This window comes from Rhinopithecus roxellana, chromosome 9 (genome assembly GCF_007565055.1).
Source record: "Rhinopithecus roxellana isolate Shanxi Qingling chromosome 9, ASM756505v1, whole genome shotgun sequence".
Classification (NCBI taxonomy): domain Eukaryota; kingdom Metazoa; phylum Chordata; class Mammalia; order Primates; family Cercopithecidae; genus Rhinopithecus; species Rhinopithecus roxellana.
The window spans coordinates 110469788-110488335 of record NC_044557.1 but is presented as its reverse complement, the minus strand read 5'-3'; the positions used below and the strand labels follow the sequence as shown (position 1 = coordinate 110488335).

General features: G+C 49.5%; 1 protein-coding gene across 3 annotated transcripts in view; it reads right to left on the bottom strand.

The window, feature by feature from the left end:
* SLC25A37 (solute carrier family 25 member 37) overlaps positions 1 to 18230 on the bottom strand; it is a 48526-nt gene extending 30296 nt beyond the window's left edge. The window contains exon 1 of one of the 3 annotated variants that reach the window (XM_010357048.2): positions 17817 to 18230. In XM_010357048.2, the coding sequence (XP_010355350.1) occupies positions 17817 to 18026 (210 nt within the window). In that variant the 5' untranslated portion in view covers positions 18027 to 18230. Of the gene's footprint in view, positions 1 to 9662; positions 9729 to 17816 lie in introns of those variants that run through there. The other 2 variants (XM_030937345.1, XM_030937344.1) reach the window with 2 other exon arrangements.
* Between the last annotated feature and the right edge of the window lie 318 nt (positions 18231 to 18548).

The window sequence follows — 18548 nt, the reverse complement described above, 5'->3', positions numbered from 1 at the left end:
AGTTATTGCCTGAGAAGCCAAGGTTCAAGAAAAAAAAATTTTAAGCACATTTTCATTAACAGAGAGATCTCCAATCTCACATACACTTGAGGTTTCTAACTCCTTTCATAGATAACCCTTCTCCCCACATAGGGCATTTTCTGTTATTTATTTATTTTAATTTTTTTTAGAGACAGGGTCTTGCTCCGTCACCCAGGCTAGAGTGCAGTGGCATGATCATGGCTCACTGCAGCCTCAAACTCCTAGGCTCAAGCTATCTTCCCACCGCAGCCTCCTGAGTAGCTGGGACTACAGGTGTGCACCACCACACAAAGCCAATTTTTTTTTTTTTTTTTTTGAGACAGAGTCTTGCTCTTGTTGCCTGGCCTGGAGTGCAATGGCACGATCTCAGCTCGATGCAACCTCTGCCTCCCGGGTTCAAGTGATTCTCCTGCCTCAGCCTCCCGAGTAGCTGAGATTACAGGCATCTGCCACCACACCTGGCTAATTTTTGTATTTTTAGTAGAGACGGGGTGTCACCATGTTGGCCAGGCTGGTCTCGAACTCCTGACCTCATGATCCGCCCGTCTCGGCCTCACAAAGTGCTGGAATTACAGGCGTGAGCCACTGCGCCTGGCCCATTTCTTTATTTTTATTTTTAGAGGCAGGGTCTTGCTCTGTTGCTGAGGCTGGTCTTGAACTGCTATCTGCCAGCAATGCCCCTGCCTCAGCCTCCTGAGTAGCTGGGATTACAGGTGTGAGCCAGTACACTCATCTACATTTCCACAGGGCATTTTCTATGCTTCTATCCTGACCATTTCTTCTGAGTGACAGCTTAGCATTGTCTAACGACTCTGAAAATGGCCCACACACGTGCTCCTTCAAAGCACCCAGCAAAGAGATTCTATAACAAAGACCCCTGTGCCGGGGAATCTGTGGACACAAAAATAGAGAGGATAGCAGGTCTGTGCCCCTGTCACCGCACCGGCCTGTTGGAGAAACAGGACTCGGTTTCCAAAGCTTCGAGATCCAAGAGCTTATGTCTACACCCTGGACTATCATGGACTCCAGGGGGAAAGTCCCCAAGCTCTCATCTCAGGCCCTTTACCAAGCCCAGCTGACTGTGCCCTTGGCATTTGATAGCAAGCCACCTCTGACAGAGGAAGGCCACAAGGAAAGAGAGAGGACAGGAAAGTGTCCAGCTCTCCAGTTACCTTTCAAAAGAGACAGGAAGTGACACACGAATCTGAGCCTCCAGAGCAGGCCCTGGCACTACAAGATCCCAGGTCCATCTCTGACCTTTGGAAGGCACAGCTGTCGCCTACACCATCCTCAAGTCTCTCTTTGCCCTACAAGTTGTGACCTGGACCAGGAAAGGTCACTCAGGCTAACCCTAAACCTGCACACATCACATGAGCATGTTTTATTTTTAGCAACTTACCTGGCCACTGCTCCACCAGCCACTTCTGCCACCCATTATGAGCCAATGATGAGCAGAAATGCCTTTAATGTGACCGCTTAGCCTTCCTTCCTCCCGTTTCCATCCTCCTCGGGTCCTTAGTTCAGCAGTGAAAGTTCCCACCCGGGAGGAGGCTGGGCTTCTCTGAAAGCCACCAGACAGTCAAACAGGGAATTAAGATTTCAGAACATAGAGGAGAAGAGCTGCCCCCTGATGACCCCAAACCACAGACACTTTCTCAGCTCAGAGCAGAACCCCAGATTAGAGTGTCAGCGGGATGGAGGCATCCTGGGGATGGCCAGGCACCTTGGGAACAGGCCGTGACGTTCTTAGGGACAGAGAGAATCATACAGTTTAGTTGTAACATCCACATCTCCTTCAGGTCTAGATAGAGATACTGAGATATTCCTTCCTCGGGGGGACTTTCCCAACTCCTCCCCATGAGGTTCAGGATCCCTGAAGACAGTTCATCACTCCTGAAAGGAATGATTCATTGGACATCTGTCCTTCCTGCCACATCGGGGCTCCCATGGGGAATGCCTGGGTTGTATCAAGCCTCCACCTCCCTAGTGCCCAGCACCCACAGTCATACCCCATAAGGCCCCATTCATTAATTACAGTCACGCATCGCAAATGATGGGGATATGTTCTGAGATATGCTTTGTTAGGTGACTTCATCCTTGTGTGGACATCACAGAGTGTACTTACACAAACTGAGAGGGGATAGCTACTGCATACCTAGGCTGTACGCTATAGCGTGTTGCTTCTAGGCGACAAACCTGTACAGTATGCTACTGTACTGAATACTGCAGGCAACTGGAATACCATGGGTATGTGTTATCTAAATGAATCTAAATATAGCAAAAGTACAGTGAAGGCTGGGCGTGGTGGCTCATGCCTGTAATCCCAGCACTTTGGGAGGCCGGGGTGGGTGGATCACCTGAGGTTAGGAGTTTGAGTCCAGCCTGGCCAACATGGTGAAACCCAGTCTCTCCTAAAAATACAAAACTAGCCGAGCATGGTGGCGCACACCTGTAATCCCAGCTACTCGGGAGGCTGAGGCAGGAGAATTGCTTAAACCCGGAAGGCAGAGGCTGCAGTGAGCCAAGATTGCACCACTGCACTCCAACGTGGGCAACAAAAGTGAAACTCCGTCTCAAAAAAAAAGTACAGTGAAAATACCATATAAAAGTTTGTTCTTTGCCGGGCACGGTGGCTCACGCCTGTAATCACAGCACCTTGGGAAGCTGAGACAGATTTTTTTTTTTTTGAGACGGAGTCTCGCTCTTATTGACCAGGTTGGAGTGCAGTGGCGTGATCTCAGCTCACAGCAACCTCCACCTCCCAGGTTCAAGCCATTCTCCTGCCTCAGCCTCCTGAGTAGCTGGGATTACAGGCATGTGCCACCATGCCCAGCTAATTTTGTATTTTTAGTAGAGATGGGGTTTCTCCGTGTTGGCCAGGCTGGTCTCGAACTCCTGACCTCAGGTGATCTGCCCGCCCTGGCCTCCCAAAGTGCTGGGATTACAGGCGTGAGCCACTGCACCCAGCCAAAAGATTTTTTTAATGGTACACCTGTGTAGGGCATTTACCATGAATGGAGCTTACAGAACTGGAAGTTGCTCTGGGTGAGTTTGAGTGAGTGGTGGTGAGTGAGTATGAAGGCCTAGGACATTACTGTGCACTACTATAGACTTTATAAACACTGTTCACTTAGGCTACACTAAATTTATTTTTTAAACTTTTGCTTTCTTCAATAATAAATTAAATTTCAAGGTTGGGCATGGTGATTCATACCTGTAATCCTAGCACTTTGGGAGGTGGAGGCAGGAGGACTGCTTGAGGCCAAGAGCTTGAGACCACCTGGCCAACACTGTGAAACTCCATCTCTACAACAATTTAAAAATTAGCTGTGTGGTCATGCGCACCTGTAATCCCAGCTACTCAGGAGACTGAGGAGGGAGGATTCCTTGTACCCAGGAGTTCGAGGCTGCAGTAAACTATGATCTCAACACTGTACTCCAGCCTAGGCGACAAAGCAAGACCCTGTCTCTAAAAACAAAAATAAATAAATAAATAAAATTAATTAATTAAATTTAGTTTACTGTAATGTTTTTATTTTATAAATTTCAATTTTTTGACTTTTTGACTCATAATAACACTTGGCTTAAAACACAAAACACATTGTACAGCTGTACAAAAATATTTTTTCTCTATATCCTTATTCTATAAGCTTTTCCTTTTAACTTTTTTTTTTTTTTTTTTTTTACTTTTTAAACTTTTTTCTTAAACACACACACTAGCCTAGGCTTACAGAGGGTCAGGATCATCAATATCACTGTCTTCCACCTCTACATCTTGTCCCAAAACAGCTGGAACCTCCTGTGATCACAATGCCTTCTTCTGGAATCCCTCCTGAAGGACCTGCTTGAGGCTGTTTTACAGTTTAACTTAAAAAAAAAAAAAAAAAAGGCCAGGGGCAGTGGCTCACACCTGTAATCCCAGCACTCTGGGAGGCTGAGGGGTGTGGATCACCTGAGGTCGGGAGTTGGACCAGCCTGGCCAACAGGGTGAAACCCTGTCTCTACCAAAAATACAAAATTAGCCGGGCATGGTGGTGCATGCCTGTAATCTCAGCTACTCGGGAGGCTGAGGCAGGAGAATCGCTTGAACCCAGGAGGTGGAGGTTGCAGTGAGCCGAGATCACGCCACTGCACTCCAGCCTACGCGACAAGAGCAAAACTCCATCTCAAAAAATAAAAAAAGTAGGAGTACACTCTAAAGTAATAACAAAAAGTATAGTATAGTAAATACATAAACCAGTAGCAGAGTCTTTCATTATTATTTGCAAGCATTACCTACTAATCGTGTGTGCTATGCTTTTACATGACTGGCAGCATAGTAGGTTTACACCAGCATCAGCGAAACACGGGCGAAATGCAGTGCGTTGTGATGTCCCTAGGTAATAGGAATTTTTCAGCTCCATTATAATCTATGGGATCACTGTCGTCACATATGGAGTCCATAGTTGACCGAAACATCATTATGTGGTGCTGACTGTAATGCAGTCATTCAACGAAGGGCTGTGGATGAAGCTACATTTTCACAAATGCCATTTGAATCTTCCTAGGGAGCCACATTACTGTGAATCAGGCTAACGCAAGCCAATGTTTAGCAAACGAACCACAGAGATGGGTGACTAAGGAAAGCAGCTTTCTTGATTCTTCAGTTAAAGACACATCCTGGGTTTACCCCTTTCACCCTCATATGTATATACACGCACTGGCAGCATCTTCTTGCCTTTGAAAAGATGTCCTCCTCTCTCTGGTCTGACTCCCTGGATCTGATTATCAGCTGGCCACTCAGCCAACTTTAATCCAGGCTCCCAACAGCGCTAGGACACCCGTGATCCACAGGAGGGCAGAGAAAGTGTGGAGAGGAGCACTGCGCATCAAAGACACGCTGTGAGTCAGAGGCAGTGCCCGCGGGTCCCGCTGCCCGGCAGGTCTGGCTGGCCAGCTTCCTGCAGGCTGCAACTTCTCTCTCCATGTTCTGCTTCTAAAGCCAGGCCTTGGGCAATGCAAGGCGTCCGCAAAACCCCCAACGTGGGCACCATGGGGACCCTGAGACAAAGGCACTTGTGTGTTACCTCCTTCTCCTCTTAAGCAAGTGAGGAAAACAGTGACGGGAAAGGCCAAAGTGGGGAAGAGCCGAGGCATCTGCAAACACACACAGTCATTCTTCCGGGATCATTAGTCACCTTCCTGCTCCTGGGGGACCCCTCCCCACAGTGTCCCCAGACTCATCTGCCTGCTGCTCAAAGGGACAGACTTTCTTGGAAAATAAGAGTAAGGATATAAAATGAGAATACCACAGACGTCCTCACCCTAACAGCCCTGAGTACACCTCCCTGAAGGTGGGCTTATCCTGTCCTACCCTGCCGGTTTCTGCTACATGCAGCCACTACTATTCCCTGTCTACATTACCATGAAATGAGCATGCTCTGAGCAGCACTGGCTCTTCCTCATTAGCCAGCCAAAGGGTCAGCAGCAGACAGCCACCCTGTCTTGGCTCAACAGATGGGAGACACTGTAAGGAGAGAGGTGAAGTGCCCAAGGCCAGGCAGCTGCACTGAGTCCTAGTGCTGGAATGAGAGCCTGGATTTTCCATTCCAATGAGCTAACCTTACCCCTCCCACAGGATCCCAGTGTGATAATAAATAGCATGACCTAGCACCTGCACAGAGTTTCATACTTTTAAAGTGGTGTTCCCTGCAAGCCTGCCTCTATTTTCTCACTACATGAATAGGTAGATCAGCCAGGGGAGGCAGGATGGGCACCGTTAGGGTTCCTTATTTCAGATAAGAAAACTGCAGCCCTTGTGGACCACGGAATTATGATGTAGTGCTCTTCCCAGTAAGTCACTTATATACATATACTGTGATCTGGCAAGGAATCCTCAAGACTAGTCCGAATTCAAAGCACTATAGTGAGCGCAACTTCGACTCACTGCTGAAATGAGAAGGTGTCACAGCAGCTGCAATTTGTTCCGGAGAGAGAAGCCAGACACAGCTAAAAATATCCTGTGGCAATAACCATATTGTCATCATCCTTTTTCCTTGCTTGCTGGAGTATTTGGCCAAAAAACTCCTAACTATACATTAGAGCCCTGCTTTCTGTGCCACACTTTCTGGGTGCCATGATTTCCTGGAGTTAGTCTCTCAACTCAACTCTGGTTCCTCCGTCCCAACAATGCAGCTGGGTCCCATCATCAATCCCAGCCCTTTCTCATATTCCAGAACCCAGCTCAAGGGCTCTGCTGCCATTAACAGCTGAGTCTGCATCCAACACCCTACTGGCTTGCTCCAGCCTGATTCCCTTCCTCTCTCCTCTCACTCTTAGCTCTGGAGCAGAAAAAAGCCCGAGTTCTAGGGCATGTAATTTTTCTGAAGTTCAGTTTTCTCGAATATGAAATGAGAAAGAACACCTGCCTTTTCTCACCTTCAAAGGAGAGCTAAGAGGATCAAATGACCAAATAAAAGCTAAAACAATGCAAAAATAATATAATCAACAATTGCAACAGCAATATACAAACATATCCAGGCATTCAAGTAATGCTTTAGAAATAACAAGAGGAGCTGATATTAATGGAGTGTTTGCCCTGTGCCTGGCACTATTCTTAACATTCTAGGTGTATCATCTCAATTAATTCTCACAGCAACACTGAAATGGGTACTGTTATTAGCCCCATTTTATAGATGAGAAAAATAAGGCAGAGAGAGGTATCAGGAACTTGACTAGGTGCCACTCCAGGCAGTCTGGCCCCTGAGGTTGTGCTGTTAACCTAAACAGCTCTAATTATCAAGCACATTGCCTCTGATACAATCTGTCATTAGCTTTGCACATTAAGGTTTGCAAGAGCCATTCACAAATCTACCTCACCTAAGCTTCCCAACAGCCCTGTCAAAAAGGTAAAGTAGATGACACTAGTCTAGGTTCACAAGGAGAAAACCAGCCCAGAGAAATGCTTAGCTCAAGGTTTCCAAGCTGGTTAATGGCAGGATCAGGACTTAAATTCATGGGGCCTGCACCCCGCCCCAGTTTGGTGACCTTTCTAGGGCCTCAACACCAGCGTAAGTCTGACACGCAAATACTCCTCCGGGTCCCCCACCCACAGCAGTGTCTCAAATGCACCCTTTCTGGTCACGCCAGGGAATAAACACTGTTGGCTAAATAACAACCAGGGTCTCTCTTTCACCAGTGACAGCCACCAGAGACCACGTGGCCAGCCAGACCTCAGGGTCCCAGAGCCTTCCAAGTGGCTCTCCGGATGGACCTGATGGATCCAGAGGCTCAGTGGACCCGGAGGAGTTCCCTCAGTGACACAAGGCTGGAGTCCCTCAACTTGACCCACATGGCCAGACGTTTCCTAGACCTGTTATGCAACCTTTGCTTCAAGCAAGCTGCTGCTGGGATTTCTCCCTATTTCAACATGTTTTGTTTTCTCTTCAGAGAGAAAGCACGAATGTGAAACCATAATACCTCTTAGTACCCGACAACGGCCCTTCCTGACTGTCTGGGGTTACGAGGAGGGTGGGGGACGTTTTCAAGAGTACCTCCTGTGAGCCAGCTTGAGCCTCCAGAATGACTAACCACCGTGGGAGGGAGGGAGGGAGGGCGAGGATGGTGGGGAGGGAACACAACTGAGGACCACTGTCTCTCACAGGAGAAGGAACCAATTCCAGAAGCGCCCAGCAAACAAACTAGAACGATGCTACCCTGTAGGCTCTAGACCTGCAAGACGACAGCAGCTTGAGCAGTCCAGAGTCCAAATACCCCAGACCTTGTTCTCCCAGCCCATTTGAACGTCTGTCAAGACAGGCAACTCTTCTCTTGCAAGGGAGCTGTTTCTGTCGCCTTAGCTCAGGGTCTAATTATAGGAAGCATGCTTACTTTGAGAATGGGGGACCAGGCATTCTTATTTTTGTGGCCCAGTGTCTAGCACAGTGCCTAGCCAAGAGGGCACTCAGGAAACGTGGAATGACATGAGTGGCCAAATGAAGACTGCCTCATCGGGGTACAGCTGCTGCTTGCTGGGTTACACACACACACACACACAAAACACAAACAACGGAGCCAAGAAAGTCTTCTTTGTGGTCATAATATGCATGGATTCAAAACCAATGCAAAACAAAAAATCAAAACTGGAATTTGTTTAACAGCAAGTTTTTTCTCTCTTTTTTTTTTTTTCTTTGAGACAAAGTCTCGCTCTGTCATCCAGGGTGGAGTACAGTGGCGCAATCTCGGCTCACTGCAACCTCCGCCTCCCAGGTTCAAGTGATTCTCCTGCCTCAGCCTCCCAAGCAGCTGGGATTACAGGCGCCTGCCACTGTGCCCAGCTAATTTTTGTATTTTTAGTAGAGATGGGGTTTCACCATGTTGGCCAGGCTGGTCTCAATCTCCTGACCTCAGGTGATCTGCCCGCCTCAGCCTCCCAAAGTGCTGAGATTACAGGAGTGAGCCACCACACCCAGCCATTAACAAGTTTTAAAGATTTTCATTTTTTTTTTTTTTTTGCATCTCTTTTAAAAAGCTGTGCCTTCCTTCATTCAACCAATATTCACGGAATACTTCTGTGTCATTCTGTAGATGAGTCCGAGAAAGGCTGGAGGAGGAAAGAGTTTCAGTCTGTGTGCCCGCCATGCAAAGGTCGGGCTTTACATGCAAGGCAAACAGAAGTGCTAAGGGATTATCAGGTGGGAAGAGACACAGGCGTGAACTGCAGAAAGACGTGGCTACTCCCCATCTTTCTGCAGGCTTGCAGGCTCTGCGGCACCATGAAGAATGGGCTGGATCTTCCACTCCAATCAGCTAACCTTACCTCTCCCGCAGGATCCCAGTGTGACAATAAACACCATGACCTGGCACCTGCACTGAGCTTTATACTTTGAAAACTGTGTTCCCTGCAAACCTGCCTGTATTTTCCAACTAGACGCACTAAAAAGACCTACAAGGGAGGCACAATCGGTACTGCTACTCTTCTCTATTTCCAATGAGAAAATTGCAGCCCACCAGGAAGCTGCTGGGCTTGGAGACTGAAGAGCAGGACCAGCCATGACTGATGTGCAGAATGAACTGCAGAAGCTCCTCCATCAAATACTGAGCACCTACTGTGTTTCTGGCAATGGGAATACAGTGGTGAACAGAGGAACATACATCCCTGCCCACTTGGAGCCTACATTCTGATGAGGGAAGAGAGACCATAAACAATAAAACAATATTATAAATATAAGTAAAATATGTAAACAATATAAATAAACGATGGTGTGTGTTAGGAAGTAACAACTGCTGGGGAGAAAGACAAAGCAGAAATGGGCAAAAGGGCAATGTGAGGCAGGGGAGAGTAAACTCACTTTTTTTTATTTTTTCTTTTTGAGACAGGGTCTTGCTGTGTTGCACAGGCTGGAGTGCAGTGGTCCAATCATAGCTCACTATAGCCTTGACCTCCCAGGCTCAAGCGATTCCCCCACCTCAGTCTCCCAAGAAGCTGAGACCACTGGCACATGCCACTATGCCAAGCTAATGTTTTTATTTTTTGTACATATGGGGTCTCGCTACATTGCCCAGGCTGGTCTCCAACTCCTGGCCTCAAGTGATCCTCCCACCTTGGCCTCTCAAGGTATTGGGATTATAGGCGTGAGCCACTGAGCTCGGCCTAAACTCACTTTTAACTTGGGCAGCCTGGGATCTCAAAGAAGAGGAGACATCCAGGTCCTTGAACCAAGGCAGTAAGTAGCTGTGGGGAGGGAGAGAAGGAAACACATTCAAGAAGTATTACAGATACAGCCACGGGCAGGCCTTCCCTGCATAGAAGGTAGCGGTGGGAGAAAAGCTGACGATCACTCCAGGATGCAGAAGGAGGGCCCGAGGGGAAGCCAGGACCACCATTCTGGCCACACTGAGTCTGAGGAGGCTCTGAGGCAGCTGGAGACTCAGCTCCAGAAAGTCTGGGCCCAAGATAGTGATCTGGGAGCCATCAGGTCCCAGGAGGAAACTGAGGTATGTGTGCTGGGGAGAAATGAGGTGGAAAGGCACATTCCTGAGGAAAAGCCATGCCCAAAGAGGAAAACTGAGTATCGCAGGGCCAACCCCCTCTCGGAGGTGCCGTTGGCAGGGACAGAGGCAGCAGGGTGGGCGAGGAAGATGGTGGGTAGCCAGGAGCCTTGGTAAGGCTGCAGCTGGCCAGTGCAAAAGCCAGGAAGCAGGGGTGGCAGGTGAGGAAGCAGAGACCAGTGTCAATAGTTCTTTCACAACATTTGTTTTAAGGAGCAAAAAAAGGGGCAACAGTTTGTTTATGGGAAGAAATCTGGGGGGCATGTGAGGTCAAGGTGAGAAGTCTCGGGTTTGTTTAAGACAGGATGGGCTTGGATCTGTAGAAAGACTTTTGAGAAAAACTCAATGGAGCAGGAAGGCTAAAGATCCCGGAACTGAGTCACTCAAGAGTAAGGGGACAAAAATGACATCACCGTCACCATTTATTGACAATGTACGCACCACGTACTGCGGCAAGAACTTTACATATGTTGCATCATTTAATTCTTTTTTATTTTTCCTCTTTAATATCTTTTATTATAGAGATATAGGAAGAACAACAGTTTTGAAAAGACAAAAAAATTATCCTGCATCACAGGTAGGGTTGCTAGACAAAAATCAGGAGATTGCTCCCCCAATTTAATGGTCCATAAGAAGTTCACATTTTGTAGAACCAAAGTCTTCAGGATCACATTAAGAGCTTTTAAAGATTAGATGGCCTTTGCTTCCACACTTTCTGAAGTGTAATACAGAATACAAAATGGTTTGAGGGGCTTTCCCTTTAGAGAACAAGGTGGCTGACACAAACTGATCAAGTTCTCACACCCTATACCTCCAAGAACACTGAAAAAGATCTGCAGCTCTTTCTGGTGCAGGAGGGACCTCTTTATATTCCTCTTGTGGTGGAAGTTTAAGGATGTCCTTTAAAAAGTCTACATGTAATAATTTTAAATTCAGTTGAGGAAATCAGTGTCCCTCTCCAGGGCATTCCTTCTTAATTCTTACAACAACCCTGTAAAATAGCTCTTGGTATTTGATATGGTTTGGCTGTGTCCTCACCTAAATCTCATCTTGAATTGTAGCTCCCATAATCCCCACGTGTTGTGGGAGAGACCCAGCGGGAGGTAATTGAATCATGGGGGCGGTTACCCCCACGCTGTTCTCATAGTAGTGAGTAAGTCTCACGAGATCTGAAGATTTTATAAGGGGAAAACCCCTTTCACTGGGTTCTCGCATTCTCTCTCGTCTGTTACCACGTAAGATGTGCCTTTTGCCTTCCACCATGATTGTGACGCCTCCCCAGCCACATGGAACTGTGAGTCTGTTAAACCTCTCTTTCTGTATAAATTACCCAGTCTCGGGTATATCTTTATCAGCAGCATGAAAACAGACTAATACAGTATTCATATCCCCACTTTGCAGAGAAGGAACCTGAGCTTAGAGAGGTTAGGTAATGTGCCCAGGTGTGCAGTCAGGATTCAAATCCAAGTGTCAGAGTGGTTTGTATACATCTCCCTTCTCTGCCACATTGATGTACCTTAAAGGAATGAAGACACCTGTTCCCTTACAGTGGGGGTGGAAGGCAAGAGAGTTTGGAAGGACGGTGACAGGAAGATGGGTTTGATCGAGGTACTGGTTTCCCTGTGACATGGAAGCAAGATGCCAGGCTGAGGCTGACAACAATAGGGTGGGGGCTGAGGAGCAACAGGACCCCTGTGAAGGACGCAAGCAGCTACCCAGACACGTGGAACTGAGGCCAGGGAGCATGCGCATTGGAGGCAATGTGAATGTTCCTGAAGGGCTTGGCTGCCCAAGGGACAGATGGGCTGTCCAGGACCCAGGTGGGGCAAGCCAGGGTTGGAAAAACCATAGGCAGAGAAACTGAAGGCCCCAGCAGCTGCAGCAGTCAATCTTGGGGTCCAGGCTATCAGACATCTGAATTTAAGATCTCAGAGGCGGATGGTTCTGAGTTAGGTCAAGACACCATGGAGGTGAAGGCCGCTGACTCAGAGGTGTAAGGAATAGAGTGATTTGGACTTGAGTCGGGTGGGAACGAAGAGGGGGCATCCTCAGGGTGAGGAAAGGATCTGCGGAGGTGAAGTCTGTGCATCAGATGCCAAAGTCCTCAGGGAATGATGGAAAGTGACAGCAAGCATGCTGGTAATGATGAAGATAAAGATGAGAGCAGACATCAGACGGTATCCACTGTTCTGTGCGTGTACCAGGTATGGGAAGTACAGCGAGGCCTTAACCCTCACAACCACCCTGGGAGATCAGTACCATCTCTTCTCCTTTTTACAGATAGGGAAATAGCACAGAGAGGTTAAGAAACTTGCCCAAGGTCACACCTAACTGGGAAATGGGACCCGGTCCCAGGGATTTGGATTCAAGGGTCCATGCTCCCAACCCTTAGCAAGAGGAGCTGGATTTCCATCAGAAGGGGGAAGTGGAAGAAACATTCGGTAAAAGGGGAAGATGTAAGGGACCTTGTTAACAAGGAACTTCCATAAGGCCCACTGGAAAAATGAGGGAAGAGGGAAAGAAGCAATGGAAAGCTGGGTCAGGAAAGAGAAAGCAGGAAGAAAATCAGGATCCTCATTTTACAGGTAAGGACACGAAGAAGCTAAGTGTCCTGCCCAACCAGTAAGTCAAAGACTGGAATTTGAACCCCAAGATAGTTCTCTAAGGGTGGGAAATCCATCTCAGTGGGAACTTGAGGGAAGGCTGAGGGAACTTGGGGGAAGATTTCCAGTTCAACAAAAAGAAAGAGGCTGGGCATGGTGGTTCATGCCTGTAATCCCAGCACTTTGGGAGGCCAAGGTGGGAGGATCGCTTGAGCCCAGGAGTTCAAGACCAGTCTTGGCAACAAATTGAGACCCCCCCAGCTCTATAAAAAAATACAAAAAATTAGCCAGGCATGGTGGCATGTGCCTGTAGTCCCAGCTACTCAGGAGGCTGAGCTGGGAGGATCACTCAAGCCCTAGGAGGTCAAGGCTACAGTGAGCTGCGATCATATCATTGCACTCCAACCTGGGTGACAGAACGAGACCCTGTCTCAAAAAGAGAGAGAGAGAGAGAAAGAAAAAAAGAGAAAGAGATTGGATATACCCCTCCTATGACAAACGTCAGACACAAACATTCAAGGTGGGCATAGGAGTGGCAAAGCCATGCCTCCTGGCGTGGGCCAGCCAACACCATGATCACAGGGGTATGTCTGTGGCCAGCATGGATGGGACATGACAGCTGGTATTTCGGATTAAAAACAAAAACACAAACACAAATTATTTGACAAGAAAAGGTTCAGTATTAGTGGAGACAGGAAAACAGCCACAAAGTTCTGGAGTTCAAGAAAGGTGCTGAAGGCTTTCACACCAGCAGGTGAGTTCATCCTATGAGTCAGAGGAAGGAAACGCCCGAAGTCAGAGGGGGTCAGGAGCCCAAGACTGAAAAACGGAGAAAGTGGGACTGATTCCCCAAGACTAGTCACTGCTCTAAGATGGGACAAAAGTCATCTTTAATGAGATGGCCACATGCAGCTGAAATGTGCCCAAGTGGAAGCCAGGAAAAAATGTTTGGGAAGCACATTCCTCCCTTCCAGGTGACACGCACATCCCCCACCCCAGGTGCACACCCTTGTATAGTTTAAGCAAAGCAGCTGATTAAATCCTCCCATTCAACCCCAAATACCTCTCCCTACTAAAAAGCTGAGGCCCGCTTTGCTGTTCACAGTACTCCTGGGCACCCGCCTCCAAACCACACCCTAGCCTGGCCCTCAAACCACGCTCCAGCCTGCCCCTCCCCAGTTGAGGGCAGAGAAAAGTGGATGAGGTTTTCACCCTCCTCGGGGTAGGCCTGAAGGGTGCAGGCCATGGCTGTGGGTATCAACACGCAGCCTGGGGGTTCATGAAACAAGGAACAGGACTGCAGTTCACAAATCCCCCTCTTTTGATTCCTCACTCTAAATTCACCTTTTAAGAAAATCACCTCTCATCAAAGGACAGTAAAAGAAGGGAGCAGGGGGATGTGAAGGAGAGGAGACAAGAAGGGAGAGAGAAAAATCATTATAATTTTGTCCCAGGAACTAGAGCAATTTGGGATTTCACGCCCTTCTGAAGCTGAATGGCACGGACCTAAGTGCACTTTGTTTGGAAAGCGCTAAAGTGGGTGGGAGGGGACTCTGGCAGCTGCTGCACTGCCCCCCACCACCCTTCCTACCAGTCCTCCTGCAGCCAGGAGAAAACTCAGGAGAGAAGTCAGAAGTTGAGGTAATGCTGTGCTGAGCTGGGCAGGCTGGCTGTGCATGCCATAAGGTCAGCCAGGAGGCTCCTAGAGTGAACGCTCAGTGGTGCACCCACCTGGGAAGGAGGGTTCATCCTAGAAGAGTCATAGGCAGGGTTTCCCCGGACAAGCAAAGCAAAAGAAGGGCTGTGAAAGGGTCAGCGGAAGTCCCCGGCTTCAAATCTTTCCTGTTTCCTTCTGCCCCTGCTTTCCCCAGGCGGGACTCAGCATGGACTCCGAGTGGTGTGCCTAATCTGGTTGGAATTTCCTCCTCCACCCACCTGGCATGCTCCTCAAGTCTTCAGCTCTCCTGACCAGACCAGGGGTTCTTGTGTCCACCCCAAGTGCCCCTTGCCACTCTGGAACACCAGAAAGAGGCTCATGGAAAACCTGCCACCAGGCCCTGCCGGAGAGGAGTAAGTCATTGTCACCATTTGGCGAGAGCCCTGCAGAGACCCTATACTCCCTCCCTGGATATCACTTCGCTGCTCACTATCATCGCAGGGGCAGCCAAAGGTCCCAGTAGACTGGCCCTTTGTGGATGAGGACCAAGTGAAAGAGGAAGACACAAGAAGCAGCAGGAAAACTGCCAAAGGTCTTCCAAATACCCACTTCATAATCTCAGTGTTGCCTGCTGGGGCTCCAGAGATATTTCCTCAGGTTCAGTGGTTTTCATATTTTTTTGACCAGAACTCCTAGCCAGAAGTACATTTTACACTTCTGTAAAATGCACTCAGGGACACACACACACAACCCAAACAGAATTTCAACATTTCTCCTACTGCATGCCAGGCACACTCGTATTTTATACTCTCACTAATAACTTCTTCTTTTTTTTTTTTTTTTAATGCAGAGCCCACTAATGAGTCATGGCCCACCATGTAAAATATACCAGTTATTAAAGTGACACTGGGAAGGTGAGGTGTGACTTCATGAACAAGCAAATTTAATATTATAATGGGAAGTATCCACCAGGCCGACTTTGCACTTAGAACTGCAAAATAAGTAGCATCAGGTTCAGGGTTGGAAGTGACCAGCACAGAGTTCCACAGTCCATACTACCTAGGACAGAAAAAAAACCAGCCGATTCAACATTCTTATTTGTCATTACAAGATCGAAGTTAAAAATGGTGCCTTTCGAAATTGGAGAAAGCTTTCTCTCTTTCAAGGTCCTATTTACATAGATTTGTTTTCAGCTGTAATAATTCTTTTGATATTTCAAGTAACGTAAAAGAGGACGATGGATGTTGTGTGTTCAGAGAAGCGGGGCATGGGTTAAAAATGTGGAGAGGGACTGAATAGGTCCACTGTCCCCACTTTATGGTGACAAAACTAAGGCACAGAACAGTGCCCGAGGCGTGAAGCAACTGAGGAGCATGGCTTGAAGCCCAACCCAGGTCTCCTGACTCAGTTACTCCCGGTCTCTGCCATCAAACAAAATACTTAAAAGCAACACAGGGTGATCTCCCCAAGCCTTTCTATGATGGAGCATACATCCCTGACTCCTCACGCTGGGCAGACAGCTGTGCTGATGTTGGCAGATCCTGGCACTCAGTGGCAGCCTCAAAACCAACCCTGCATGGAAGGGCCCCTAAGGGTCATGTTTTGGGGTCAGTTAGAATCCCAGAACCTAAAAGACTTTACTGATTAGCTAACCCACGCCTTGTTTTACAGACTTATCTAGGAAAACCAGACCGGCTCCTTCTACCACTCACACCATGTTAACCTGTCTACAGGTGAAAACTGCTATGGAAAGTAATACTAAGTACACAGGTGACATCTAATCCAAAATATATCAACATCTATGGGGCAAGGAGAAACTAAACACAGATTACACAATTTAAACATGTGAGAAACGCCTCTTGAGAGTGTCAAAGGGTGCTCAGAAGGCACAACTAATTATTTCTAATCCTAAAAATAAGCTAAAATGATGCTCTGAAGTGAATTCACCGTAGGGTTCCCGAACAGAACATTCATCTCAAGACACCAGCAGGACTAAGGCCTGCTCAAATAACACCTCCCTGCTCCTAACTTTCCCCAGGCTCTGCCCAGGGCACTTGAAACAACAGCGCCAATCATGGAGAATTTTATTACATTTGAGGAATTCTTTCCTACACAAATGCCTCCTGGTATCAGTCCTGCGTCTCTCCTGGAGATGAGAACCATTCCTCTAACTCCCCACTAGAACACTGGAGGGACAGATGGGTGATGGCTCAGGTTTAAGTCCAGCAGCACCTTGGAAGCCCATGTCTTTCCTCACTGGACTTGTGCCTGTTCAGACACTGACTGCCGGCTCCCGGAGCCAGGAAAACCCTCTGAGTTATACTTTCTGGCCTTCATACCTGCTCATGCAGAACCAGCATCAGCAACAAGACACAGCTGCTGGGAGTGCCTCTGTGGGACCTGCCTTGCAAAAATAATTGCCACCTAGAGAGGCCTCCGAATCTCCCAAAGCACACTGCAGCTGCAGCCAGAGGACTGGAGGTGGTGTAGGAGCCTGGGCAAGGTAATCGGTTCGCCTCTCTGCACCTCAGTTTCTTCATCTGTTAACCCCCAGGGCTGTTGCATGAAATAGATGAGTTATGCCTATAAAAGTGCAATATGTAACAGTCAATACTGGCATTAGTTCCTGCACCCCTCTATCCTGGTCCTGGGGTGTTCTGGGCAGGCTGACAGAGGGCAACTCTCAGTCTACCAGGCAAAACCCACCTACTAACGCTGCCTGTTCACAGAAATGCAGTTAAAACTACCGGGGCAAGTGACAGACAGGGTTTAAAGGAAACTGAGTGCCTATCACACAATCCACAGCAAGGGCTGTAAGGCACAAGCCCATCCACCTCCTGGCAAGCAAAAGAAGGCAAACGTCATTGCCTCCCGGCGGCTCGGCGACCCAAAGTAGGGGGAAGAAGTGCAAGAACCCTCAGAAAGAGGATCCCACGGGCCGATGCCGAACCGGTAAAGAGCTGCCACGAGTCGAGAGAAGTCCTGCCGGCCCCAAGTCCCCGAAATAACCCGGGAGGAGCAGCCACACATCAAGTCCTGAGGGCGCGCGGCCCAGCCAGGGCCACACGTTTCTCACCGCCAGCGTGGTGAGGGCTTCCCCTGCGGGGAGCTCCCTCGGAAACCGCGCACGTGTGGGCGGCCCCAGCCAGCCCGAACGGCCAGTGTGGTAAGACTGTGCAGAGCTGCAGCGATCGCGTCCCCCGGGAGCCCAGCCGCCGCCGAAGCCAGCGGTGCTCGCCACTCCGCCTCCCCCGCCAGCAGCCGGGGCCGGGCACGCAGCGGGAGCAGCGGGCGGTGTGGGGCAAGGACCGGGCACCTTCACTGGGTCGGCGGAAGGCGCGGCGCCCAGGCTGCGCGCAGCTGCTCTCGGGGATACCCCGGCCCGCCGCGGTCCTGGGGAGAGCGCGGTTTGGGCACTCTGCCCCCAGGCTGTCGGCGCGCAGGATGCAAACGCGCGCGCGCTCCTCCTCCGCTCGTTGCGTCTCCGAAGTCCCCCAGCGCCTCACCTTCACCGAGTCCACCGGGTACATGACCGAGTGCTCCAGGATCCCGGCCATCGCTCCGGCTGTCATGTGGGTGGACACGGAGGCGCTGGTCGGCAGGTTCTCGTAGTCCTCCGACCCAGTGGCGTCCTTGCCGCCGCCGCCATCTCGGCTGTCCCCATCCATCCTCCGCGCCACCGCCTGGCTGCCCACGCTCCCGCTGCGCAGCTCCATCCGCCAGCTCCGCGGGGCGCAGGAGGCTGCAGGAGGTGGGCAGGGAGGGGGAGGGGGCGCAAAACTTCACTTCTTAAAGTGAGAGCCACCTCCCCGGGGCCGCGGCGCCTGACGCCATGGCGGGCTGGGGTGGAGCGCGGCGGCCCGAGACACCAATCGCCGGGAACCAAGAGACCGGCGGCCGCCGTGCCATTGGTGTGCAGGACAGTGGGGACCCGCCTCCCTGTGTGACGTCACCGTCCCGTGCAAATTTCCAAGCAACCGGACGAGGGCGAGAGGAGACGTGGGGTGTCCCGGAAAGTTGTACTGTCTTGAGGATGGGGCTGGTCCGCGAGGGGCAGGGGAGGTCACTGGGGAGGGGCCGCAGTGAAGTATGCCCAGAGATAGAGGCATGGATGACAGTGTCTCGGGGAAAATCCGTCCCCGGGTCGGGTGGGTTTGCAAACAGAATCGCTGAGCGAGCTTTGGCATTCCTAAGGCCTGAAAAAACTCAGGGTCCCATTCTAGATTGCTTTGTTGGAG